Here is a 26,592-nt window from a genome sequence, read left to right on the forward strand (position 1 = left end):
CATGAATGGCCAGTAGGCGGCGCTACTGACGCGAGCTCGCCGAGTGGTCTGTTCGCAAAGCCTGCAGGTGATAATGGTCAAGCTGTGGAGTAGAATGTGCACGCTGTTTGTGTGTGTGTGTGTGTGTGTTTAGAGGGCCAGGTGGGCTGTGCTGCAGCTGAGGATGATGAACGATCTCCTGCGCCGGTGCTGAATGGTGTGGAATGATGGACCTCCCTAATGGCCAATCAGGCATTACCAGCACCGCTGCAACAGTCTCTGAGGTGAGGCTCAGTGGACCCCCTCCCACTCGTCTCAGACGGTCTCCTGGTGCATGTTCACTGATTACATTACAAAGACGGCTACCATTCCTATTCAGCTGTGTGTGTGTGTGTGTGTGTGTGTGTGTGTGTGTGTGTGTGTGTGTGTGTGTCTTCATCTCCTAGAAGAGCAGCAGCTCAGACTCTCTCATTGACAAGGGTTCTTCAGATCTGAAGAAGAGTTTTGATGCTGTTGTGTTTGATGTGCTGAAGGTCACCCCAGAAGAATATGCAGTAAGTCGCGTCTCGTCTTTCTGTGAGTTTGTCCTTGACGAGTCGACGTGTACTTTAAGAAATACATTTTTTTTTTTGGAAAAACTAACCTTGCTGAGTTGTGCAATAATGAAAGGAACCAAAGCTTAATATCATCATGTCTGCATTCCTTCTGTAACACTGATGGTTATCCCTTGGCCTGCCCCATTCAGCCACCAGAGGGTACACTTTCTCTTCCTTCCTTCAAAGTATCACTTTCATGATTGACTTATTATTATTTAAGTGCATTTTACTTAAATAATCTGTTCTTCTGTTGTCATTTGTCTCCTTCAGGGCCAGATCACGCTCATGGATGCTCCTGTGTTCAAAGACATCCAGCCGGAGGTGGGCTGATAAAACACGACTGCCTGAGACATACGACATCACATCTCAAACTCTGCAATGAGAAACAAATGTGGTTGCATGATAAGAATGTTTTTGTTTCTTCAGTCAGAACAAAGTCATTTATGTCATCTGCATGGGGCCAAGTGTTGCTATGGGAACCTAAAGCATTTATAAATGCAAATATGGGTGTGTGCTTAATCTGATCTGACTGACTGACCTTGCTTATGAAGCGGTCTCTTCTTTACTGTCCAGTGCTGCAACTCTGCAAATGGGTAGAAGTAAGGGAGTTAAATGTTTTGTGCTAAGATGATGTGATTCTTTTTTTTTTTGTTTTTTGGAGAGACCTGTAATAGAAGATGCAACAAGAGAAGTGAGCAATAGTAGAGGAATCCCTGGCCTGATAGAGGTGGAGGGCTGACGAGGTGTTGAAGGCTGCAGTCTGGAGGAATAAAGGGGAACAGTGTGCAGTGACCCAGCAGCATCCTGGCCCGGGCTCTGGACGAGAGGCCGCACCTCCTCCCACCGTGCTTAAACGTGCTCTGCCTCTTTTGGCTCGTCCCGTCAGGGGTCGCCACAGGAAATTAACCTTCTAGTATGTTGCGTGATTAATTCTGGCAAAGTTTGAAGCCGGATGCCATTCCTGCCGCAACCCTCTGCATTTATCTGTGCTTGGGACCGGCTCAAGGGAGGCACTACCTCTGAGGCTTACCCTCTTTGCAAGAGGGGTGTGTGTGTGTGTGTGTGTGTGCATACCAGGAGAGTGTCTGCTGTGCCACTTGGCTCCCTGTTGTTTCATAGTAATAATAGATCTGAAGGCACCGAGCAGATATTAAATCTTTAGAAGATATTAGCAGACTTTGACATATCCAGCAGATTTTCAGATGGCTTAAATTTGACATTTTGTGTTTCTGTATCAAACAAAGGACGACTCAAACTTTCCACCGGATTCTCCAAGTGTTGCTGGCCTGTGGTTGTACGGATTTCCAAAATGATTTACTCGGTGAATGCTGGCACAGCTCAGTGACTGCTGATGAGCTGAGCTTACACTCGAGTCATATTTGCATAGTGCAAATGTTACCCCCTGCCTAACCTGAATACGTCTGCAACTCGTCATGTTCAAGATCCTCTAATTTGAAAATGTATTTTGTTCTTTTCTTGAATGCCCATGGGCTAGCTACAACTTAATTCATGCCGACAAATGAACATACTTTTACACCAAGCTGGGGAAGGTACTGGTTAGACGCAGGAAACCACCTCATCTGTGGATAGACGCATGAAAATCATTGTGAAGAGTTTGCACGTCTGGCAAACCCCTCTGGATAGGAAACATAGTTCTGTATTTGCTTTCCATCTCCAACGCACTGGAAAGGCTGGCCTTTCTAAATATCTTTTGTAAATAATTTGTGATCTCGTGATCATCAGTTCAGAGTTGTAAACACGCTGCTCTGACACGGCAGGTTTTCAAGAGAGGCAAGGGATGTTGATCTTTGCAGCCCATGCTTGTTTTCTGATGGAGATTGCACAGTAAATGCTGCCCAGTGAAGACTGAAGGGAATGGCAGCCACAGCGGCCTGACAGCGCGGCGGTCAACACACATTTACTGTGGTGAAAGGTGGAGGAAAAAAAAGTAGAGGTAAAAAGGCCAATTGGGACTTTCCTCTTGTCAAAGAGGCGTTTTTTTTTTTAAGCACTAAATCTGGATCAAAACACATTGTATGACGATCCTGTATTTCTATTGATTTTCTCATGCTTGCATGTTTAGTAAAGTTTATTGAAGTTATATAATGCAGTTAATGCTGTACTACCATGCGAATCACACATGGTACAAAATGTATGAAAAGAGCTCCTGGAACGGTAATTATTTCCAAAGTGAGCACAGCCCACCCGAGCCTGCAGTTTTCATTGTCCGGCTGAGACGGCAGTGCATTTTATGGCGCTCTGTTCCCTTTTTTCCATTCCATTTGTTGCTTGTGTCTTGCTTTCTTCTTCTTTTTTTTTTTTTTAAACAACTATAAGGCACTGCAGATGCATCATAAATCTGGAATAACCTGGCATTCAGTTTTCTTCTCAGTACATACTGAAGTAAAAACCAACAGACACAACTCAGACGTGCTCCTTCCTCTCGCCGTCGGTATATTCCATGGTCTCCTCTCTTCTCACGACAAGCCTTCCTTTTCAAACTCACCCCCTCTCATCCTCCCTTTTCTTCTACTGCATCCCTCATCTTCATGTCTTGGCCTGTGGCCTCCCTGGAATTCTCGAGGATTGCAACGCTTCAGCTTTCCATTTACGCCGAGGACACAGCAAGAGGAATTGCTCCGGTGTGGGTTACGTTAGGTCATCACTCGGCTGCATCCGGTTGGGGATAATTACAAGTAGAAATGGCCATTTTCAGGTCAGATTAGAGATGTTTTTTGTTGATGGAAACTTTGTGTATTGATTGCTGGAAGGAATTTAATTTCTATTAATATATTTGACTGGCTAAGAAATGAAAATGCCCAAAAGTTGTTGCTTATTTCTATCTACACGTTATTAAGGTCCCGGTAATTTATGTCAAAATATTCCGTCTGTGTTTGTGTGGTTTTTTTTTTAACACTCATTAGATAAGAACCCAACAGTGCAGATGTAGTCGGTTCCCAGCAGCCCCGTCCCAGCAGGACTGTGTTTTAATGAAACTGCTCCTCAGGCAGACCAGAATGTGGAATTTAGTGGCTGGTTTGGTGAAACACACTTTTACAGAAAACTGCCAACACACTTTCTATTTAAAAAGGAAAAAGCTATATGGCCTAAATGACTTCCGGCTTGAACTAGCAGGACTAAATGATTGGGAGACGATCCCGGTTAGCCCAGTATAGAATGGTCTGCGTAGGTTGCTGAAGCGTAGTTTTGATGCGTGAGGAAAATGTAGAGCCGTCTTTGTGCCTCGGTGGGGATGCCACCTACCTGGGTCACCTGGGACTACCAGGTCAGGTCGTTCTTGTGAGTGTGTATGTGTTCATATTGTCCAAATTGGTTGGACGGTTTAGGAGGAGAGCTGGAACAACATCTTCCCAACGCTTATGTCACAAATAATTCAAACCAGGAATGAGTGCTGAGAAAATCTTTTCCTGCAGATGATGTTATCTGTTTGTTTCTCAGTCAAAGCAAATGGCTGGGTTTCATGTTATTGATCCGAAGGCCCCTGTTCTTCTTTGTTTTCAGGAACTGTCGAGTTGCGGCTGGAACAAGAAGGAGAAGCACAGCTTGGCTCCGAATGTTGTAGCCTTCACTCGCAGATTCAACCAGGTGAGACGTGGCGATCATGAACGCACATTCAGTACTCGTTCACTGAAAGAACGGGAGGGGAAACTAGGCCCTCTTACATTTTAAGACCCATTCTGGTGCATTTGCCAGTGTTTTAGAGCCACTTTACTGCCCTAATATAAATATGGAATGAGGTAACAAGAATTTGTTGCTGTGGAAACTGGGATTCAAGACGCTAGCTGCACACACATCACCTGTTGGGAGCCAAGGAAAATGAGCTTCTTGTATAATGGGACTTGGACTGAGACGGCGGAGAACCCCAGAAAGCTCCCGGGCATGAGCCAAAGCCACATTACTCTTCCTTCCTTTGGAACCAGTGAAGCAGAGGAGCGTGAGGCTACGTAACAAAGCCAGCAAGGGGAAACTCATTCAGCGCATATTATGGTCAAACCACGCTCTCTATCTGGGTTTTTGTACAGAGATGAAAGTTTTCTTTCAGAAGTCATTAGAATTTCAGTAAATGGACTGGTACTTTCCAGTCTGATTAATGACTCAAAATACTTTTCAACACAAGCCAGCATTAACCCAACCCATTAGACGCTCTCACCATTGACACAATTACAAACACAGGGGTGCCACTATTTGTGATTGGTGAACTGCTGGGGCCACACAGCTTCATCTGGAGTTCATAAACGCAGCACCGAAGACATGATCTTTGCTCCAGGTTGTAACATGAGATCTGTTAAGACAGGATTTGTCTGCACAACTCCCAAAGCCCTCACTCTCTCACATACACACTTGTGAATCTGCTTAAGGGGAGAACGGCAGTCTGAGTGATCTCATCACTACGCAGTCTGAGAGGCCTAGACGGACAAGCCTGTAATGATCCCCTGGGGGGGGGGGGGGGGGGGGGGACACGCACGCAAAGGAAGCTGAATGGAATCACATTGTTCAGGTTGTAAAAAACTACACTGTAAGCTGAGGGTAAAAGGAAGACATTTAATATTCAAGACTCTAATTTGAAAGAAGAAGAAGCCCGTGGAAATCGGCCATCTGTTCATCTTCTCTCCATTTTTGCCGCTCCCTCTTCTCCTTTAAAGCATCTCCTGATGAAAATTGAACACATCTGTCCGTTTCCTGGTGATGCAGCCCTTTCATAGACTGAGTTTGACGGCTGTATCGTATGTTTATAAGAGAAGATGGTGGGGGAGACACCGAAGCTGGAATTTATCTCTTCACTCCTCAGCTCTTCACCTCATCTTTGAAACAAAACTAAGTCATTGGGCGGTTTCCAGGAAAATGCAGGCAAAGTCAGCTGTAGGTTAGTTTGCACACATCAAGAATGTAGAACTCCGCAGAGTAAACAGACGTTTTCTGTTTACTTGATTACGCCAAGAGGTTTGTGGCTTGAAAGAAGGAATGTTGACCCCCAAAGTCATTCCTATCAGCAATCACAAAGGTTTAACCGGAGGGAAGAGTTGGTGTGGCGTAAAATCAGAGTGATTCAGAAGACGATGGGTGTGACTGTGTTAGAGGGAACGGTGAAGATGGTCAAAGGTCGGGGGCCGGCCTTATCCTTGAGACGATGTGCAGACAGCTGAGAGTCATTCATTCCCCAGCGTCTCCTTTCTGTAACTTATCCATTCTTACTTTCCTCCCGTTCCTCTTCGCACTCCGATTGATTCATTGACTTGTCTTTTTTACCAGAGCTCTCCCGAAAGAAGCACATTTGTGACCTCATTCTTGTCTGGCTTGATGTATTAGCTATGGCGTGTATCTGAGGTGTAATCAGATGGAATTACTTTGTTTTTCCTGAAGAACTATTTTGTAATCTTCTCAAATGCAGCGTTCCCTTTAGCAGTCTGGCCCGCGGCTTCCCTGTTGTGCTTTCGACTGGTTTCATCACCACGTTCTGTGACTTTCCTCCAGACCACATCTCTGACGCATTAGAGATTTCGTAAAGCAGAGCTCCCTGTCTTACTTTGTACGTACTTGAAATCTTCATTGCGCTTTGAAGCATGTAACACGGCGGCAATAAATCTTCCCGTGACATCAGTTTTGCTGTATCCCGGTTCTGTTTTCTTTGAGTTTCGTAAGTGTTGCTTGGTGCTGTAATCTCTGTGGGTTTTTTTTTTTTCTCAGACAAGTTTCTGGGTGGTACGAGAGATCCTTCTTGCACAAACTTTGAAGATCAGAGCTGAAGTGCTGAGCATGTACATTCGCACTGCCAAGGTACGCGACGTGGCATTGTTGTCTCATCCATATGAATGTCGACACTGGAAGCGTGAATTAATGCATGGCCTTTCTTTCCCTAGAAACTCTGTGACATGAACAACCTCCACGCGGTCATGGCCGTGGTGTCCGCTTTACAGAGTGCTCCCATCTTCAGACTTACCAAAACATGGGCGGTGAGTTATTTCATCTTCTTTGAAGAAATGTCTGGATTATTAGTAGAATGCTGTCAATAAACCCGGGGATATCCCCAGATCTGCACCAAAGGTCTGGACACATAAACACAGACAAATTAAAATGAGCACACAAGTGGACGACAAGATGTGCGATGGACTTTCAGCAAATCTAAATAAAGAGAAACGATAGTTTTTGCTTTATTTCATGTTGTGGGAAAAATAAATTGACAAACCCCCGAACACTTGTGAGGTTTTCAAACAGATGGCAGTGAACCGTGACACTATTTTCGTGAGATTTAGTTTTGAACGCATCCTTCAGTTACAGATATTTCAGATGCCTTGAATCCAGTATCAATATCAGTTCAAAAAGACAAGAATGGGGTCCGATCTGTTTCTGTTCTCACTAAAGATGCAGAGTTTACATCGGGTTTACAATGACGCACTGTAGCTCCCCAGGACAGGCCTGACAGCAGACAGAGAGAAACCTGGACAGTTATATAAGCAGATCAGCTGTGCTGTGTTTCCACACACCGACGGCGGGGGGATTTCGTATCCATAGCTCCCGTGAATGGACAAACGGATAAACCATGCATTTAAATTGGCCTCAACCTGGAGAGTTGCAAGCCTCGGTGTTCTGCACTTTTCTGCAGAACCCACTCGGTTCTGTATTCGTTTTTATTCTTTCTCTCTTCCCAATGCAGTTGCTGAGTCGGAGAGACAAGGCCACGTTTGAGCGGCTCGACTACCTGATGTCCAAAGAAGACAACTATAAACGTCTGAGGGACTTCACGAGCAGCCAGAGCATGGTGTCATGCATGCCATACCTAGGTAATAGACACACGCCAAAATGTTTGATCTTTGGAGAATGCCTTACTAGCTGTTTTGTTTTATGGGCTGAGGAAACGTTTGTGTGTCTGGTATTATTATCTAACAGACCATTGAGCGCCATGTGTTGTAAGTCAGACATTGTCTAATTGTCTCCTCCTGTAAGTCCGTATCTCGTCATTTTGCTACTCCAAGAAGACGAGTTCCAAAGTAACAAAAAAAAACATGAATCAATTATATAAACGAGGAAAGCACTTGGGCAGTGCTAACCTCCACCAAGCAGCAGATGGGATCACAAATGGGGTTTTCAATGTTAAATGTAAGATTTAACTCATTCTGGATCCGATCCAGAAGACGTTGTGCATGATAGTGCACATCGGACCCCTTTATGACTGTAGTTTTCGGTCAGTGAATTACATGCATATATTACCAGAAAGCCTCCACTTTCCATTGTGGTAATCGATAAAGCTCTCATTGATGACATGATGATCATTGGTTTCTGGGTGGGGTCTCTCTGTGATTCAGACGATGTTTCTCCACAGTCGGAGCCTGTCAGTGATGCATGCGGATGTGTGATGTGTGACCAGCTGGCTGGCCTCGGGGCTGGACCCAGCCAAATGGGCACTCGGGAAGGAAAGAGCCACTCTCTGTTCACAGATGTTGTCCGTCATCATAAATCCATCAACTTCCCCAGAGAGTATGAATGAATGATTATTCAATGAGAGTGACTGAAAACAACAGTTCTTGTTCCAGACCATCACTCGCAACTAAATGTGTGTGTGTGTGTGTGAATGTGGGTTGGCGGGGTTCTCTGGCTGTGCTTGTGGATGAGTTTGCCTCCCTGGTCACTAAACACAGTACCATACATGCTAGCCTGCTAAATGGGCAGATGAGATTGTCCTGTTCTCGTCCCCAGCCATGCAATCATGCAGCTTGTATCGATGTCCTAACCACAGCAGAAGCTTTTTTTATGTGATGCATATGCTGCAGGAAAGTTAACTTCTACAAAACGTGTCGGTGGCATTTTTGTACAGTTTCAATCTTTGTAGGTGTGATGCTTATCTTCAGCTTCGACAAAGCTGGAGAAAGAGCCCTGTGTCTGCTGTTGAGGATTGGATTTCAACACAGTGATGTGTGTGAGAGAGAGACTGCTGATCTCTGATCTGCTATTAGGTTTGACAGACACAGCCCCGTCCTGTCTACACCAGTCTCCTGACTGGACCAGCTTGTTAAATGCTCAGATGACATGTTCCTCTTCTCTGACCAGTCATGCGAGGACAAAGGGTCCATAGAAATGTATGTCTCCACTGTGACAAAACCCCACTCCCCTTTTTAATTCAAAATATTTGTATTTTAAGGAAAGAAAATCTCAAATGTTTTTTTGTGGAAAGAATGTTCCCCTCCTTCTCAACCCTGCAACTTTTTTGGTCCAGTCTGCTTCTGTGAAGCTGTGCTTTCCCATTTATAAATCATTTGCCAACTTCCTTAAATCTGTGTGATCTCAAATAGTGACTACATTTTCCCTTTGGCCATGAGAAACGAGCAGTATTATTTTATGCGAGTCAATGACCATGTAAAGTATAACTAATATTTCATTGAAATATTAGGTCACATTCAAAGCTTCATTTTGAAGTGACGTGTTTAAATGAATTCAAGTCAAGTCGACATCCACTCTGGATTTGTGTTCCTTTGTTCAAGTGTGACTTATACATGGGATAAACATATTAAGGTTTTGGTTATTACAGGGTAGATAAAGGATAACGTTACTATAAATACGAGGATAAATAACAAATAATGGTGGAGTGACAACAATGTGAACATTTGGCCTGAGTAAAATCACACCTTTTTTAAATTACTTTTCACAAATAAAGCCAACGATTATTTACATAGCAAAGCCAGCTCAGCCACAGGCTCTTTGGACAAGCATAGTGTTGCTTGAGTTCATTTTGTGTAGAGATGAAGGAAACCCCAGAAATCCAGAGACTAGTGGGACTCTCTGTTTAACAAGCCGTGTCCTCAAAGGTTTCTCACATGTTCTGACAACATCTCAAACTGTATCAAACATCCCAGTGCATCACATATCCTTTCGATATGGGCAACATCCCCTTCAACAAGTCTCCATGAGCTGCTCGGAGGGATTCTCATGTCTGTCGTAAATGACTGTTTCCCTTTATTACATATGCAGTTTCGGCACGAGTAAGATGGGACACTAGTAATATGGAATGGTCCCAGAGGTATTTTAGGACCACTACCTTCCAGATGGAAAGGATGAGACGAGTAGCTACGCTAGGAGGGTTAGATTAGAGTTGGACGGCATTAGATTTATCTCAAAGTTAAGTCAACTTGGGTCACGGTTCAGACTGTTTGAATCTTAATTGTCTGGCCATAAACGAATGCCACCCTCTCTTTCTCCTTTGTACTTTACGTCGTACTGTTGTACGACAGCAGGGAGCCATATTTGTTTATGGAACGATAAAGATGAGGAAGCCTATCACAATCCGAGGTTTTAGTCGATTGGTCGGATCATGAGGCGGACTGTCTTGAGGGAGTAGAAGCCTCCTCCATAGTCTGCCCAGAAGATTCCATCCTGAAATTTGCTGCGATAAATACCCCCACTGTACCATACGCCATTCAAGTTGGTCTGTCCACAAGCGTTGTACCACCAGCCACCCTTATGAAAGTGGGCACAGTTACCTAAGGGAAAAGGGTGCATCATGAGACAATGTGGAAAGACAGAGAAGTTCTAATACAAGTCAGAAAGCAGTTGGGTGTGACCCACCTGAAAACGCGTCCTTGTCACGGTCGAGTGTGGTGAATTGTTTGCCGTTGTGGCTGCTGAAGGAGTTCCCGGCGTTGCCCTGGTAGGTGCCGAGCCTGAGTCGATACCCCTCGCTCTCCGACTCCAAGTGGAAGATGCTGTACTCGGCATACACCTTCTTTCCTGTCCAGTCCTCCAGCTCTATCATCAGCTTATAGTCGTCTTGCTTCCCCAGATTGTAGATGTTGTCCAGCCCAAGCCAGTGTTCCCCATCTATGTTTCCAAATCCTCTCTGTGAAGGAACAAACGCCACAGCATATTCTGTTATTCATCTTCTTGCTGATTTTCTTTTAGTTTGAAAAATAATGTCCCTTTGTCCCTGTCCTCTGTCTGCTCTGTTAGACCTTGGATTACATCTCGATTGTAAAGGCTAACACATGGGAGAAAAGGCACGAGGGGATCATTTCCACGAGGGTGATCTGTTTTTCCTACTCAGCCCAACGCAGATTTGATTGCTTATATTTGTCTGTAGATTTCTGGCTGCAGATCTTAGCTGTTGATATGATCGTAGGGAATGCACAGCTAAGCTGAACCAAGTGTCTGCCTAGTGACCCCAAGCTATTTGGATGTTTTCCTAGAAACATCAGATGGTCTCAGTTTGTCTCTGCAGTATGTAGCAAGTATATATTCCTTTGTCATGTTACAGTATTCTGAAATTCTCACTATGTCCTTGAAGAAATCAACCAGATAGATCATCTGTGGGGGAAAAACAGACTACTATAGCCCCATCTAGTGATCCTAATGCCATTTGCAAGAATCCATCCATCCATTCATTTTCTTCTAGATGAAACAATCGACTCATCTACAGCCGCTTTTTTTGCTTTGCGGGCCACTTGAGTTGCTGGAGCGTATCCCAGCTTGCTGTGGGCGAGAGTCGGGGTACATCTAGGACGTGGGACGTGTCACCAGTGCATTGCAGGGCCGCAGAGACAGTCGACCACTCACTCACTCACTCACTCATGCATTATTGACTATTCAGATATTTAACCTAGAAATTGCATGTTTTTGGATGTGGAAGGAAACGGGAGAACGAAGCCCCAGGACCGATGGTGATGGCTTCAGCATATGCACCAAGAAAGCAGTTTTAAACTAATGAATGCGTTCCCTCATACCTTGTAATTCTCCCAGTTCCGGAAGAAGTTAACGGAGCCATCTTTCCTCCTTTGCAAAACTGTCCATCCTCCATTGTCAAGGCCGTGTTCACACCAGGCTTGCATCAAGCGGTCGCTGCCGTCTGTCTTCAGCAGGTACATGCCACTCGTGGTGTATCCTGCCTGCCGCACTTTATAACAGTCCCTGTAGGGACCTGTGGTTGAAAAGGAGGAAGATTAAATGAGCAACGATTGGGTTAGTAGCTCTGATTTAGTATGTCTGATTTGTCAAAAATCCTCCTGTTGTATTATTCACATTTGATTGATGTATATCAATAGTGATCTGCAGTTTAATATTTGATCATTGTGAGCACTTTATTCTCCCACAGCAATGGTTCTGCTAACCCTGGGAGCAACACGTTGTTGAATAGGGTTAAAAGAGACATGCATCACCCAAAACACTTACTACGCAAATGCTGCTGCTTTGATACAAAAGTAAGTCTGTTGCAAGAAGAATACACCAGTTGGATTTTCTGATACTATTGTTTTTGTTTGAATACTGCAGTTTAAAGCTGCTTTCTCTGCATATGCTAAAGCCATCACCATCGGGCTTTCAACACCATACAAGTGAAAAGGGGAGCGAGAGTAGGAAAAGAATATCTTCCCCATGGAGACATTCTTTGGAAAATATCTTCTTTTTTTTTTTGCTCAGACCATCCAAATATCTGTCTGAAGGGTGATATTTATAGATATAGTATGCATATGCATATTTGAGTGGTCACCTTGGTTATGTGTTCAAATGGAGCGTTGTGGCAGTCCTGCACTAAATGGTGAAACTAATTGCAGCACATTTCCTCTCTTTTCCCTGGTGAGAATGTACAGTATATTAAACTAATGGGAACACCAGCATTCTTCAAGGGCCTCCAGCGTTTCAAGGTCTGTGGAAGATGGTTTTCTCAAGTGGGTTAAGGAACTCGGTGTGCTGCTGAGTAATTTAACTGTGGTGCAGATCTGATTACTTTCTGACAGTTAAAAGGATGTTAATTTTGCTCAACGTCCTTCTAAAATCTTATTGGACCCTTGGAGACTGCAGGATCTGGCCACTCATTTCCTCATCAACCCCCCCACTTTAATATTGGTACATACCATCTGATGTCAGTGTTCCCTGTGGTGGAGGAGGATGAATTCCATATGGGCTTGCAGTGGGGGTGTTCATCTGGGAGCCTCTTAAAAATCCCCTGTTATTGTCCCTTTGTATCTCATTGGTGAAGCGACTGTTGACCGGCAAATCCTGCGGCACCACCTGTACCAGTGGGGGGACGACAGGAAGCTCGCTGCGTCCCAGCGTTCTCAGACACTGCTCCTCCAGGGCAGAGATGAGAACGGACTGGTTATTGACCACCCCAGCCATTGTGGCAAAGCGAGCCTCCAGGTCCTTGTACCGTGAAGCCAGTCGCATCGTCTCCGAGGTCACGTTGAGGACTCTGTTCTCCAGCTGGGCCATCTCCAGCGTGTTGTCTCTTTTCCTGATGATCTCATGCAGCAGCTGCATATATAGTTGGGTCACCCTGGAGTTCATGTTTCTGCTCTCCTTTCGCAGCAGCTTCATCTCATTTACCAAATTACCATCGGCGTCCACGACCAACTGGAGCATCTCAATCTCACGCCTCTGTTTGCTGAGAACGTCCCGTACGTCTGCAATGTCCATGCGGGTCACCCTGTCCTTGTCTGGTTCAGGGCCACTTGTGCTGGCACAGATTGGACCTGATGATAGACATGAGTAATTTGTGTTTATCACAATGTCGTTTTTTGGGTTATTTAAATTCAGCCATATGGTTCTAACCTGTGATTCTCTGCTCTGGAACGAGAAAGGTGTAGGAGCATTTTTTGGCATCATTGTTGAGGGGGGCTCTTTTACTTCTGTGGAGTGGAGGCTCTTTGGTCCTTCGGGCTTCCCTGGAGCTCCTGCTGTAACTTTCCTCCCAGAGGGAGAGGGAAAGCAGAGCGCACAGGCTCCACATAAGCCCCTGCATTGCTGCTGGCTGGCTGGACGAATGGATGAACAGCTACTGGCCGCCCCTGCCAATTCCCCCAGGCCTCCCTGCAAGAATGAATCATTTTAGGATTTAGGATGTTAATGGCAGGAGAATTGATTGTATGCCTCTCCAGAACAAAAGAACCTACTGCCCCCACCACGCACACGCACAAATAATCACAGACGATGTCTGATTCTGATCAGATCTCTGAATCCATGGGACATGGTCTGCTTTCTTTCTCGGTTAGTTCCCCTGCTGACAGACGCCTCCTGCTAAGAGTTCTGCTCTGTGCTCTGCTTTATTTTTGGTATCTGCCGTTAATCTTACTTGGTCGTCTTTATTTGAGGTACGACTTTATTCCTTTCCCTAACAAATTCATATTCTGCTGTCTTGCACAGTACGTACCCCGAGCATCTGATGTTTCCATTTTTATCTTCTTATTTTATCAACACTTTATTATGAATACACTTTTTCAAAAGACCTCCTTCCCTCCTGAGAGCTCTGAGCTTAACGTTATACAGTTGCCCCTCTTCAGTAAAGCATATTGCCCCCCTGGGTCCGGTCAGGTTCCTGTGAGACTGGCTCCACGGGTGACAGGAGGACAGGCTGACCAGGTGCTGTAGCCTTGCTGACCTGACGCACCTGAGCTGCTAATGACTTTAAAAGGCAGCATCTCGTCCAAACTTCAAGAAGCTTTCTACCATTGCAATGAGCTCCATGATCCATCCATCCATCCTCCACCCCCTTCCTTTCCAGTCTCTTTCTTGACTTGGGTTTCCTTCGCTGCCGTTCTTTCCCCCTCTCTTTCCTGTCTCCTGGTGCCTGATTTCCTCCTGTGGTGATAGTGGTGACTCTGAGTAGGACGGGCTTTTTGCCTCTTTCATCGAACCACAGCATATGGAAGGACATTCCAGGGAACATGGCCACCAGTGTGTCTCGAAGGTGAAAGGTTGACAGTGTTTCTCAGTCTCATTTTTTTTTAAACTCCATCAAACCAAAGCTTAACGCGGCTACTTGGGAGGCTTGTTATTGAGCGTAAAACAGATTTGAGTTTAAACGTCTCCGCGGACAGCTGCTTGACTCTTTGGCATCGCTCGCCTTCTCCTCTCGCTCTCTGATGTCTCGCCTCTTCCCCTTAAGGAGCTGCTGACCTCTTTAAAGTGCTGCCTGCAGAATCAATCTATGTTGTCCATTTTACACTCTAAACACAAAGCCTACATGAGAGCATGACTGTGTCTAGACGTAATGGATTATACTTTTAGTTATTGTCCTCAGGATTTAATTCCTCCTTTGCGGTCATTACTCTGCTGTTAGTGCTGCTTGTTCACATCGCTTGTTCTGTCTTTACAGATTAAAGGTGTTCTGGTTGAGGCACGCGGCTCTTTGACTCTTTCAGGCTGCTGCCCTTTGGTTTATTTATCTAATAGTCATGACAGACATTAGTGTTGTGCTGAAGGATGACTTTGCTGCTTCTTACTGCACACACATAAAAAAATTTGTTTCAACACATGGCACACAGGCATACACAAAAAGTAGAAACTGCATGAGCTGCTCACTTTGATCTTCAGCTTAGCTCTGCACTCCATTGATGTTAGATGACTCAGTGAAACCAACAGCTAAAAAAAAATGAAGACGGTTATAAAAAGGATCCTGTCTGCTGTTTGAAACGGAACTAGTGATGAGGTGGTAAAGTGAAGATGCTGTGTTGGATTAAGTGGCCCTCTTTAGGAAAGCATTGCCATGTGGTTAGAACGCATCCAACTCCAAAAGCCCAGAAGTGCTTCGTGGTTCTATCGTTCTACTGAATTGTGTACTTTCATGACGTTGTAATACTGATGAGGGAGCCCCCAAAGACTCCTTGAGGCCCCACGGCTCCCCATCTGTTTCCCCTTCTTCTCACATGAAACTCTAAACACATGGGCTGATGTTGGGGGTCAGAGGTCTACATGTGGGATTAAGGTGCAGCCTGCAGCCCCACCCTTCCTTTACCTCAACCACCCCACACCATTCCTTCCACAACCCCTGAAATCAATTGGCCTTTGTGCAAGAAATGCACCACTCTTGTGCGGGGGTATCCTGGGGGGGGGCGCAGGCAGAGTTCAAACAAGGCCGTCCCTCTCCATCTGTCATATTTAGTCAAGATAAGGACTTTCAGCCTTCCAACACCCTCCATCGCTCCCTGACACTCATCCTCTTAGCTCCCCCCATGGCAGAACAAACACGCAGCATTACGGCCGTTGTCTACTGCCTACATGCCTCCATATCCTGGCTGACCGCTTCCTCCCTATGACGACCCGCTTGCTGAACTGTGTCTAAGCTCTCATTAGAGCGATTTTAATTGAGCTTTGCACTGCGGCGAGAGACTAATCCAAATCTGACCGCACTACAGTCAACCTTGTAGCCCATAGTGTAGGTTTTATGAAAAAACGAAAAAGTGAGTGAACCACAGAAGAAGAGTGTCCTTTTTTGGAACGGAATCTGCCGTGTCTGCTTCTTGTGTTTTTCCTGATGAGATCAGCGAAGCTACTTGTTAACTGTCCAGACTGCCCATCGCCTACAAAAACAAGAAAGAAAAATATGTTGGCTGTGGCCTTACTGAGGGGGCTCTCAATCTCCTGTGCCTGTGACGGGGCGGCTGTGGGGAGCAGTGAACTCAGTCCCCATGCACCTGAGTTTCTGGGGAACCGAAGGGCCAAGCACTGCCCCGCTAGCACGGCATGTTCTGAATATTTCTCTCACAGCTGCTCTATCAATCTCCCTTTCTGTGAACTTTTATTTCTTTTCCAGGCGGACTTATTGGTGGTATTATGATGATTTATTATAATACTGATTTTTTTTTTGCAAATTTATGTTTTCTGGAGCTTGAAGGAAAACGAAAAAGAATGAGGAGATTGCAAAGTGTGTTTTTGCGTGCTCTCCTCATGTTGTTTTACTGCATTCACTGATGTGTGTTTGTAAGGATCATAATATTTTACACTAATCTCACCAACAGACCAGGATTTAAGTGAAACTATTTGAAGATAGTTGTGATTGTGAACAAATTGGTGTTGTTCGTGTTCAAAGCTTGTCCAGAGGGCTTACTTGACAGCTGCCCCCCCAGAAAGGGTCAACTTTTTGGAAACAACAATGGATTTTCTGTGTGTCTCAGTACGCGGATCACCCGACCCTGGTATGTAAGGAGGGGAAGCATGTCACCGCATCGTTAGGCGTAATGCCACCGGGTTAACGCTCCTTCATCCCTGCACCCCCTTTTGCAGCCAGGCTTGTATGGCGCTGCATTAGGAAGCTAAAAGGCAAGAAAAAATAAACAAGCCCGGCTACAGAGTTCAAATCGCTTCATCTGATCAGATCGCCCTCCCTCAAGTGTTTAGCTGGAATGCCCTATTTTTCTTTCTCCTCAGTTTTTTCCTGCCTTTCTCTCTTAAGCTTTCAGTTTCTCTTATCGTTTTAGATAGATGTTCATGGTTGTCCCTCCCTGTTAAATCCTGGTTTAATTCTTCTTTATGTTCTTCTATTTAATGTGCTCTCTATACAACAGAAGCCAGAACTCCCAGCCACCCTTTTCTGAATTGGTCTCTACACATCGTCAACACACAGTCAAATACATATATTTGGTGTTTAATGCGCATACATGTTACATTTCCCGGAGGTCTGTACGTGTCGGGCCTCAAAGCCAAAGCAGCATGCTAAAGGAGTCTTCCTGCAGCCGCAGCCTCGAGTCACGATCCGTTCTAACCTTTCCAACCTCTCCGCCAGAACTCTCACAGCTGCTGTTACACTCGAGCATTCACGCCAGCACACACACGATTTGGAAGGATTAGCTCGGGTAAGGTTTACCTTTCTGGTTTGTTGGGCTCTGTTTTCCTGCGGCTATAGTTTCACCTGTGAATCGTATCGTCTTCCCCGAGCTGCAGTGCTCAGGACTCATCTCTTTCTCTCTCTCTTTTTGTCCCGGTCCTCTGAGGTGTTCTCCTCCACTGACTCCGTCCGTCATGCAACAGAAAATCTCAGTTTAAGTTGTTTTTTGCTGTTGTTTTTTTTCCCCTACCAAGGCCTGCTTCTCCAAAGACGTACTCTTCCCAGTGCACTCAGTGCCGGGGCTCAGGCGGACGCATGGTAGAATGGCCGGCCACTTCAACAGACTGAGCTCTTTAGACTGATGCCTTGAGTTTTTCCACAAAGGACAGGGGAGACGAGAGAGGGAGGGGAAGGAGGAAGAGAAGGGGAGGAGAGGTAGATTAGGGTATGGGAGTTTTTTTTTGTCTTTCCTCTGTTTTTTTTTTTTTGTGACCCAACCTACTTGTGATGTCACTAATTAAAAAATAGAATAATAGCTTCCCATTCTCATCGAGCACGGTCATGGTTGTTGTAAAGAAGTGAGTCAAATGGAAGAAAACAAGACCGGTCTGGATCCAGGAGTGAGTCTGGGGCTCAGACGTGAGCTGCTTTCACCCCTTCTTTGATTACAGCCCACAGTACCCCTCCCTTTATGTTCTCTGTCTTAGCAGCAGGAACAACAGATTATGATGCTGCTGAGGTTTCTGAGCAGTTCCTAGAGAGCTTCCTCTGTGAGAGCTGCTGAAAAAAGAAGTCATATAAAACACCTTTTTTTTGTTTAAGTGAAGCAGAATCCTTTAGATACTGTGTATGAGTTCATCTGGTCTTTGTTTGCTCCCTATTGGTGTTATAATTTGCTTCAGGTCATTAAGGCGTGCGAGAAGTGGGCAAATGAGTAGTGATTAAATAAATTATTGCTTGGATACGTCATTAAGAAGTCTATACTTGGTGACTGTATTTCTTCCCTCCTGCCATGTTTTCAAACTTAAATCTTTTTATACAAATTTTAAACGCATGCAAAGCCTCTGTGCATCCTTAACCACATGTCCTCTGAGCTGGCGTATGTGCCAGTATGTGTGTGTGTGTTCCAGGCCATACGGATTTGTGCATGACTAGCTGCAGTTATCCCTGAGAGCAGCGACAGTGGTGAAGGATTGCCTCCTCGCCCTCCTTTCCTCCCCTTCTCTCTAAATGTAAACTTATAGGTGTCTGTCTCTGTGATTCCATTATATGGTGGTGTGACAAACTGTTGTTTTTTTTTTTATAGTTTTACCGTGTTTAAAATCTGTGTGCACAAGGACTTTGCACATCTGTAAGTGCAACACCTTTACCAAGTAAGAGGAAGAAGAAGAGGAGGTTTGTCATTTGGTCAGTGCAACAACTCATTTTATTTGCGTGTGAAAACAAAAGTGAGAAAAGAGAATGGACTGAGTCACCTCATCCGTTTATTTCTTAAGCTTGTAATCTCCATTTTTAGAATGGTGGGAAACGCGTTTTTCTCCTTGTCTCTTACTGTTAATATTTATGTAACGAGACGAAGATCATTACTCGCCTCCAAGTCTGCTAAAAAAGATCTGCGTAAACGGGAGTGCAAGAGAAATGGCCAGCATTTGGAGAGGCCACAGAGATGATCTGTCATCCTCTCTAAGGCATTCACCGACAGAGAACCGATGAGAACAAAAACAAACACTCTACAGGTTCAAATGTATTTAATGTGAATAGGTGAGTTTGTTCAGAGTGTTTGTTCCTGTCTTCTCTGGCCTGGTCTTCACATCAGTCACCTCCAGCTCCACTGCGCTCATTGAAATCTCTCCCTTTTTGTGTCTGTTTTCTTTCTAATCAGTGGGAACAAAAACACTCGTGCTCCCTACGACTGTTAAATGTGACACCTCCAGCAGATGGTCATCTGTGTCGGGCTCGCGCTGGGGCACCTCGACTCACTGGCAGCGGAGGTGATGATGTGACCTGACGGTTTCTTCCTCTCTGCTTTATTTCAGGGATGTACCTGTCCGATCTGACATACATAGACTCGGCCTATCCCTCCAAGGGAAGCATACTGGAGAACGAGCCGAGGTCTAACCTGATGAACAACATTCTCAGAATCGTATCAGACCTGCAGAGATCCTGTACCTATGGTATGAGTGTGAGCGCACACATTTATGGGATGGAGGGTTGTGTTGAAACTGAAGCAGATCCCTGAGATGGGATCCTGTCCAGCTCCTGCACCAACAAACATTAACACACATGTTGAAGTCTCCATAAATGCTTTAATAAAACTGCATCATCGGTCAATTAATTGTGTGCTGACATAAAAATAATCTACTAATTATCTAATTATCAAACGCTCATTTGGTTTTGAGCATAGTTTGTACTTTTTTGTGAATATTAAATCCGACATCCTTGCGTTGGCAGCGCCGCTGTATGACATGAAACATTTATTTTTCTTCATGAGCTATAACCAACTAACTCCAGCTGCTGCTCAGATGTTCATATAAACTTGTTCTCTGTCTTTATCCTCACTCTGGACTCACTTTATATCCTTGATACCGTGTCTGCAGTTTTGCTGAGGCTTGTCATTATGTTCCCCTCTGTCAGATATACCAGTGCTGCCTCATGTCCAGAAGTATCTCAACTCGGGCAGATATATCGAGGAGCTGCAGAAGTTTGTGGAGGACGACAATTACAAGTAAGAAAAATTCGTCTGAATATCCTGCAGGTCAAAGCCCGGCTGTTGACCAACTCCGATGGAGTTGCATCAGAATTTTAGTGAAATTTCCTGTGAGGAAGACGAAAAGAAATCATAATTCTTATTGGTGGATAGTTTCATATTAATTTTACTGTTTTATTCAGGTTGTCACAGAAGATTGAGCCAGGCACCAGCACACCACGAGCAAACGCCTCCAAGGAGGATCTCGCCAGTATGTCAGATTGTTTAAATGAAAACTCGAACCTCTTGTTTCATCTCGTTCTTTCTGTTGTCGGCCGATCAGTCTCTCCATCCCTCCCACTCTTACCTACAGGCCAGGAGGCATCGGCGTCTCCCCTCTGTGGCCGTAAATGTACAATCGCAGCCGAAGGAACCCAAGTCCCTGCTACTCCTCCCTCCCCCAGGAACCTTCTGCCCTATGGACACAGGAAGTGCCACAGCCTGGGCTACGAGTCAGTTATTGTGGAAAATGTCATTGTGATGAAAAAAAAGAACAATTCTTTATCCCTGATGTTTTCTGTGTCCGTAGTTTTATTCATAGGATGAATGCTGTGGAGTTTAAAAGCGCTACATTCCCCAATGCGGGTTCTCGCCATCTCTTGGACGACAGCGTCATGGAGAGCCACAGTCCGTCCCGCAGACAAGCCGAGAGCTCAACTCTGTCCAGTGGCATTTCACTTGGTGAGACACATCTCGGCGCTCCTACAACCACGATGCGTTGTGGTTTATTTATTTATCTGTTTGGGTGATGGTTTGTATCTGTATACAGGCAGCAGCGAGGGCTCTGAGCTCAGTGAGGAGGTGTCTTGGCCAACATTTGAGAGGTAAAGTTAGCATGTCTGTGTCCGCTCTGCTGTTTTCCCATCACATCCTCCTTGAAAGACCACAACGACAATAATTTTCAAAGCTCTGGCCTCAAGACGCACTTTTTGTGAAATAATAGGTCAAACAACTCGCCCACTAAAATCGTATCCAGCCTTTCTCTCAGCCGCACAGCTTAAAGGCTCATCCTGTGTCATCATCAGCAATAAATAAATAAATAATAAACGAATCAATCAAAATGTAGCACTGTGTAGTACTTCACCTGAAAATCCCTTGACCCAACAAGTATCGCCGCCCGGTTCTGAAGCCACCAGACCTGCATTAAGAACTTCCTTCCAAAGCACAATCGACCTACGAACACAGCTTCATCAATAAATCCTTCATCCAGCCCTAACGATGCAGTTTGAAGGAGAAAAGCAGTTTAAATAAACACCCACACAGCCTTAATGGTCTCCCCCATCATACCCCATCCTATCCTGTCTTATCCTATTCTGAACAGGACTCGGTTCTATCACTCTCTGGGCCCAGTGACGCGTGTGGCCCGCATCCCCTACAGAGGAGTCCTGAGGCCCAGCAGGTACACGCGCCCTGACCGGAACCAACCTAACCTCAACCAAACCCGCTCTTATCCTCACTTCATGCCCCTCAGTCCTCGCCAGGGTGTCTGTGTGTGTGTGTGTGTGCTTGTTGATGAAATTACAAATCAGGTGGAGAGCAAATGATGGGTTTGTGGTTATTATTCTTCACCTTTTGCTGCATACCATCAGCCTTTTGCTTTCTCAAATTTCTGCCCCTCTTTTTTATATCTCTCTCACAGACACACACACACACACACACCAATTTTAACTTGGACCTATTGTCGCAATAAGTTTCCAAGTTATTTCACAGCCTGGAGGCAAAAATGATTTTCCACAGTCCGACTAAGGTCCATGTTACTGGAAATAAGCGGCTGCATCCTCATTCCTGAGGTGGAAAGGAGAAGACACTTCAGGGTTATTAAAGACTATTCCAGTAGATGTTACATATTACGTGTCCCTTGTTTCAAAGAGGGATGGTGGCTTCCCTCTCTTTGTTTCTCTCTCTCTCTTTCCACCGGGCTTCGCTGGGCCCCTGCACTGGGCTTCCTGCTCTGGTCCTCCAGACAGACACAATCTGCACACCACTCTCTTTTTCTACAGAGTTCATTGTCAACACGTATATCTGCAAAATTTAATTAGAAGTTAAAATAGGAATGTCCAAAGTGGCTTTGCAGGTTTTGTCTTTTTTTTTTTGCTGCTGCTGCCTCTGGGTTGATCCATGTGTGCATGCATGACGACATGTTTTCCCCACTTTGTTTGTTCTACAGTTTATACTGTTTGTCCTGTTTTAGCTCAGCGGAGTCAGAGGAGCTTGCGGTTCACTTGTATCCCGGTGCCGTCACGGTGCAGGGGGTGTTGAGGCGGAAGACTGTGCTCAAGGAGGGCAAGAAACCAACGGTGAGAGCACCACACACATTCGTGTCTACCCCTGTCCATGTGCTGCTCACACTCATATATCAACCTGCACCTACACAGGGTGGCGTGCAGATAGGACCTCAGAGGCTCCTTAGCGTGCAGATCATCTCTATCTCAGCTGGGTTGTCCTTCTCTGACCGTGCATTCATTTTATTTTTCCACTGCTTTTGTTTGTCTTGTGCCTCTTATGCCTTTTTACGTATTTGCACTGACATTATCCTCTTTATGTAATGGGAATAATGTTCAGCTCTCATAGGTGGCGCTCATGATTTATGTTGATCTTTGATGTAGCCTAACAAATGCTTCTCAGTCTGGCCTCGCAGTCGGAGACTTTCCATTCTTTCCTCCACCCGAGCAGACTTTAAGTTCTGCAAACTGCGGTCTTTGACGGTTCTTCTCTCTGTCTCTACCTTTGCGATTGCCTCTCATCTGTCCCAGTCAGACTTGTTGAATCGTGAAAGCATCCCACGGTCCATTCAACAAGCGGAAAATGAGAGCAAGAGTGCCACAATGTAGGTTTTCGTAAACTCATGTATGCAGATGTGGAATTGACAAATGGATTTGTCCGTTATTCTCCAGGTGGCGGCGTGGACCAAATACTGGGTCGCTCTTTGTGGAACCCAGCTTTACTACTACCCTGCCAAGTCGCTGAAGGCCACCGAGAGGAAGCATGTAAGTCAAACGTGCACAGAGCGAGCATCCCCACATCTGTTTAACAGTCTGAAGGCACATTCATGCCGTGCATATTTGCAGAGATTTTAATATGTTTGTTTGTTTAGGCAGGTGGGGCCAATAAAAGGATGGTTCATCACCCCCACTGAGATCTTAGAATTTCTCCGAACAATTAAATGTGGACTGCGATGAGAGTAAACGGACCAAATGATCCCACAATACACCGAGTACTGACGTGAAAGTTAATGCCATGTGATGGATGGCCATGTGATTACGTAAAGAACACTTGACTGATTCCTCTTCACCATCTTTTTTTATGCTTGTTCAGCCAACAGGAAAATCATGAGCAAAAATATTTATGAGGCGTATGTGTTTCATGCAGTTTTGATGAATGGGGGCTTGGGGAGGTGGGTGGTGGTGGGGGGGGGGGGGTCTGGATGTGGTCCGAGTCTGGTCAGGGTCTGGCACATCGAGGCAGCAGACAGATGGTAGCACTCACTGAATAACGAGACTGGTGACATCACTGCAGTCCTGCGTGTCGCTCACAGGGTAATGAGTACCGTGTGGAGCGCAGCGGCAGGCTGGCGGACTAGCGCCGGTGGTCCCACACACGGTCACATGCAGCTAGCGCTAAGGGGCCCCACACACGGTCATATGCAGCTAGCGCTAAGGGGCCCCACACACGGTCATATGCAGCTAGCGCTAAGGGGTCCCACACACGGTCACATGCAGCTAGCGCTAAGGGGCCCCACACACGGTCATATGCAGCTAGCGCTAAAGGGGCCCCACACACGGTCATATGCAGCTAGCGCTAAGGGGTCCCACACACGGTCACATGCAGCTAGCGCTAAGGGGTCCCACACACGTTCATATGCAGCTAGCGCTAAAGGGCCCCACACATGTTCATATGCAGCTAGCGCTAAGGGGCCCCACACATGTTCATATGCAGCTAGCGCTAAGGGGTCCCACACACGGTCATATGCAGCTAGCGCTAAGGGGCCCCACACACGTTCATATGCAGCTAGCGCTAAGGGGCCCCACACACGTTCATATGCAGCTAGCGCTAAAGGGGTCGGTATGAAGAACGAAATTCAGCTTCTCTTCTGCTTGTCCTCCCTCTAGTTTAAATCGACATCCAGTAAGAGTGGGTGCGTGGTCGGTCTAATGGCAATGATGGCCGACGATCCCGAGCATCCTGACCTCTTCTTGCTTACAGACTCAGAGCACGGTGAGACACACACACGCACACGCACACACACACACACACACACAGTACATGAAAATATCTCTGAAAACAATTGTGGTAAAAAGCTGCCGTGTCAGTAGAATTTTGTATAATTGGTGACTTTATAACTTTACACACACACGGTTCTGTATAGAGTTGAGAAAGCCAAGTGGCTTGGCATCTCACACTGTTTTTTTTTTGTCTGTTGCCTAGGTAACACCTACAAGTACCAAGCGGGGAACAGAGCGAATGCTTTACTCTGGTTCAAACATCTGAGCGCTGCCTGTCAGAGCAATAAACAGCAGGTACGCAGCCGCGTGAACGCCCAGACCGCCGACCTACGCTGCTCGCCGTTCTTTGCGTCTGACACGCCTTGTGTTGGTCCCCAGGTTCCAGCCAACCTGATGTCCTTCGAGTGATGATGCTGCGAGTGTGAGAGATGAAGATCCAGACGTTGGAGGATGAGGAGTATTGAGTGGCAGCTTTCACTGCCATGAGCCCTGACCACTATTTCCCCAGTTTTAGCCCCCGACCTCACTGTAGTCCCCCCCCCCCCCCACCGCCACCACTGCCTTGACCAGAGTACCCGAGTGCCCTTTGTGTGTGTGTGTGTGTGTGTGTGTACTGACTACTGAACAAGGACCTGCACCACTGCTATCGTTTCCCGTCGCCCTCGGAGTCTTTTGTTTTTCGTCATTCACCCCTTCGGCAGACGTTTCGCTTCTCTTCCCTCCGTCTTCAGAAAGTTTATTTCAAGGGTCAACCATTTGTAATGTCGCCTCAGGCTAGAAGGTGAGACGCCTACCTTTCTGATCACCTGGACTCAAATGTGTAGCATCCACGTCTGCGTCGGTCTCAACTCTTCTTTTAGTTATTCTGTTCACACTTTAAATTCTCACTCACCTGACTTGTCTCGGCGTCGTAGGATTATTTACGAGTCCTGTTTAAGCGTATCGTTAACGTAAGGGCTCTCCAGAATTCCCATGTTTCTTGAATGTGTTCAGGTTTTTTTTTTTTTTGACAGACCTTTTTGTTTTATACTTGCTCAGCGTTCTGTGCTGACAGTATGTGGGTCAGTTTGCATAACTGCATCGGGTGAGGAGGGGCAGCGGTGGGAGGGCAAATAATTTGCTTACCCGGCAAGAATCTTGTCCGTGTTCCACCTTGGTACGATAATCACAGACTCTAAGATGAGACGTGTTTACAGTCGGGGAAATAGAAATCCAATCCCTTTTACAAACTCTTGTTTTTCATACTCCAAGTGTTCTCTGCTCCCAGAAAGGCGAGGCGCTCGCACACATGCTAAACATTAAAGACTTTAAACTGTGAAACGGTCCAAGAGGGAGAATATATGATTCTAACTTCCCTTGCTCCTTAACATGGTTCGAGCCTCTGTTCTGGAGCAGACGTTCAAAGCTCCCGGGAGCCAAGCAGAGACTATTTGAAATCTGGTTTCTATTTTTTTGTGTTAGGTTGTGTTCTTTTTTTTTATTTCTTGGGAGGGATGTTGCATTTCACAGTATTAATATGTAGTAGATGATTTCACATCAATGTAGTTTTGTCTGTTACATTTGAATGTTACATTTGGGTGTTTTTATCCATTTTTTTTGGGGGGGGGGGGTTATTTTGAATGATTTTGTTGTGATTTTCTTTTGTGCCCCTTATTCTCAAGAACCCAGTTCAGTTTCAGCCAATACCGTATTTCAAGCACCTTGGTTATGCTGAGTGCCAAGTGAAGTCACGTTGCTGTTTTTCTTCAGAGCGATGAAGCGTTAGGGCATAACGGATACAAGTAATGTTACCTTTCATGGCGAGACATTAACAGGATGTTGGAGACTTTCTCACCCCGCGATATTCATCAAAATCCCCTCTTTCTTTTTTTGTTAAATGAGTTGATTTCCGCTCTTCACACAATATTTTTGCCAAGATGAGTCGATTCGCTCCTCCACGTTTGTAATAAACCGAGGGAGACATATTGAAGTCGGTAGAATCGAAGCCGAGATTTGTTGGAAAGCGCGGTCGTGGGACGTAGAGGTGAGCGTATCAATCACATTGAACCGCAGGTTCTTCAATCAACCCCCCTTAACCGGACTTATGAAGTCCAGTCCAAGCAAGCAAGCTGATCTCAGACCAATATACAACTCAGATTTTTAGGGTCAGACAAATGGCAGGAATCTGAGACTAAAGACAATTCGGTGGTCATGACGGGGACATCCAGTCCTGAAGGAGAGGCGGTCGTGGGTGAAGCTGTGGAGGAATGATTTGGGAAGCCAAAGACGTCCATGTGAGTGTTCTCTGGTGTGCCTGTGCATTCTATATTTTTATACGACGACGGGGAGTCAAGTTTGTTGTCGAGGAGCGGGAGAAAGGAGCGCGCCGGTCCTGTGACTGACCGCCAGCATGAGGAAAAGGAGAACTCGTGCGCAGATGCAACGTGGGCGGACACTGTACTCGCGTGTCCACACACACAATCCCTGAGCGGAAGGTGCTGCAGAGGCCTGTCTGCACAGGTGTTTGTC

General features: G+C 45.7%; 2 protein-coding genes across 2 annotated transcripts; one reads left to right on the top strand and one right to left on the bottom strand.

Moving 5' to 3' along the window:
• Positions 1 to 203: 203 nt before the first annotated feature.
• ralgps2 (Ral GEF with PH domain and SH3 binding motif 2) lies at positions 204 to 24,592 on the top strand. Its single transcript, XM_068743152.1, has 19 exons — positions 204 to 263; positions 426 to 533; positions 846 to 896; positions 4,098 to 4,181; positions 6,282 to 6,371; positions 6,455 to 6,547; positions 7,249 to 7,375; positions 19,152 to 19,289; positions 19,750 to 19,840; positions 20,005 to 20,072; positions 20,175 to 20,313; positions 20,391 to 20,542; positions 20,631 to 20,685; positions 21,183 to 21,260; positions 22,053 to 22,158; positions 22,756 to 22,848; positions 23,971 to 24,076; positions 24,287 to 24,378; positions 24,463 to 24,592. The coding sequence occupies exons 1-19, from the start codon at positions 204 to 206 to the stop codon at positions 24,490 to 24,492; spliced, it is 1,761 nt and encodes a 586-aa protein (XP_068599253.1). The 3' UTR covers positions 24,493 to 24,592.
• Positions 9,879 to 13,314, bottom strand: angptl1a (angiopoietin-like 1a). Its single transcript, XM_068743371.1, has 5 exons — positions 13,125 to 13,314; positions 12,428 to 13,045; positions 11,303 to 11,496; positions 10,152 to 10,422; positions 9,879 to 10,066 (listed from the first exon to the last, which is right to left on the bottom strand). The coding sequence occupies exons 1-5, from the start codon at positions 13,312 to 13,314 to the stop codon at positions 9,879 to 9,881; spliced, it is 1,461 nt and encodes a 486-aa protein (XP_068599472.1).
• Positions 24,593 to 26,592: the final 2,000 nt, after the last annotated feature.

Source organism: Brachionichthys hirsutus, chromosome 9, assembly GCF_040956055.1.
Source record: "Brachionichthys hirsutus isolate HB-005 chromosome 9, CSIRO-AGI_Bhir_v1, whole genome shotgun sequence".
Taxonomy (NCBI): Eukaryota; Metazoa; Chordata; class Actinopteri; order Lophiiformes; family Brachionichthyidae; genus Brachionichthys; species Brachionichthys hirsutus.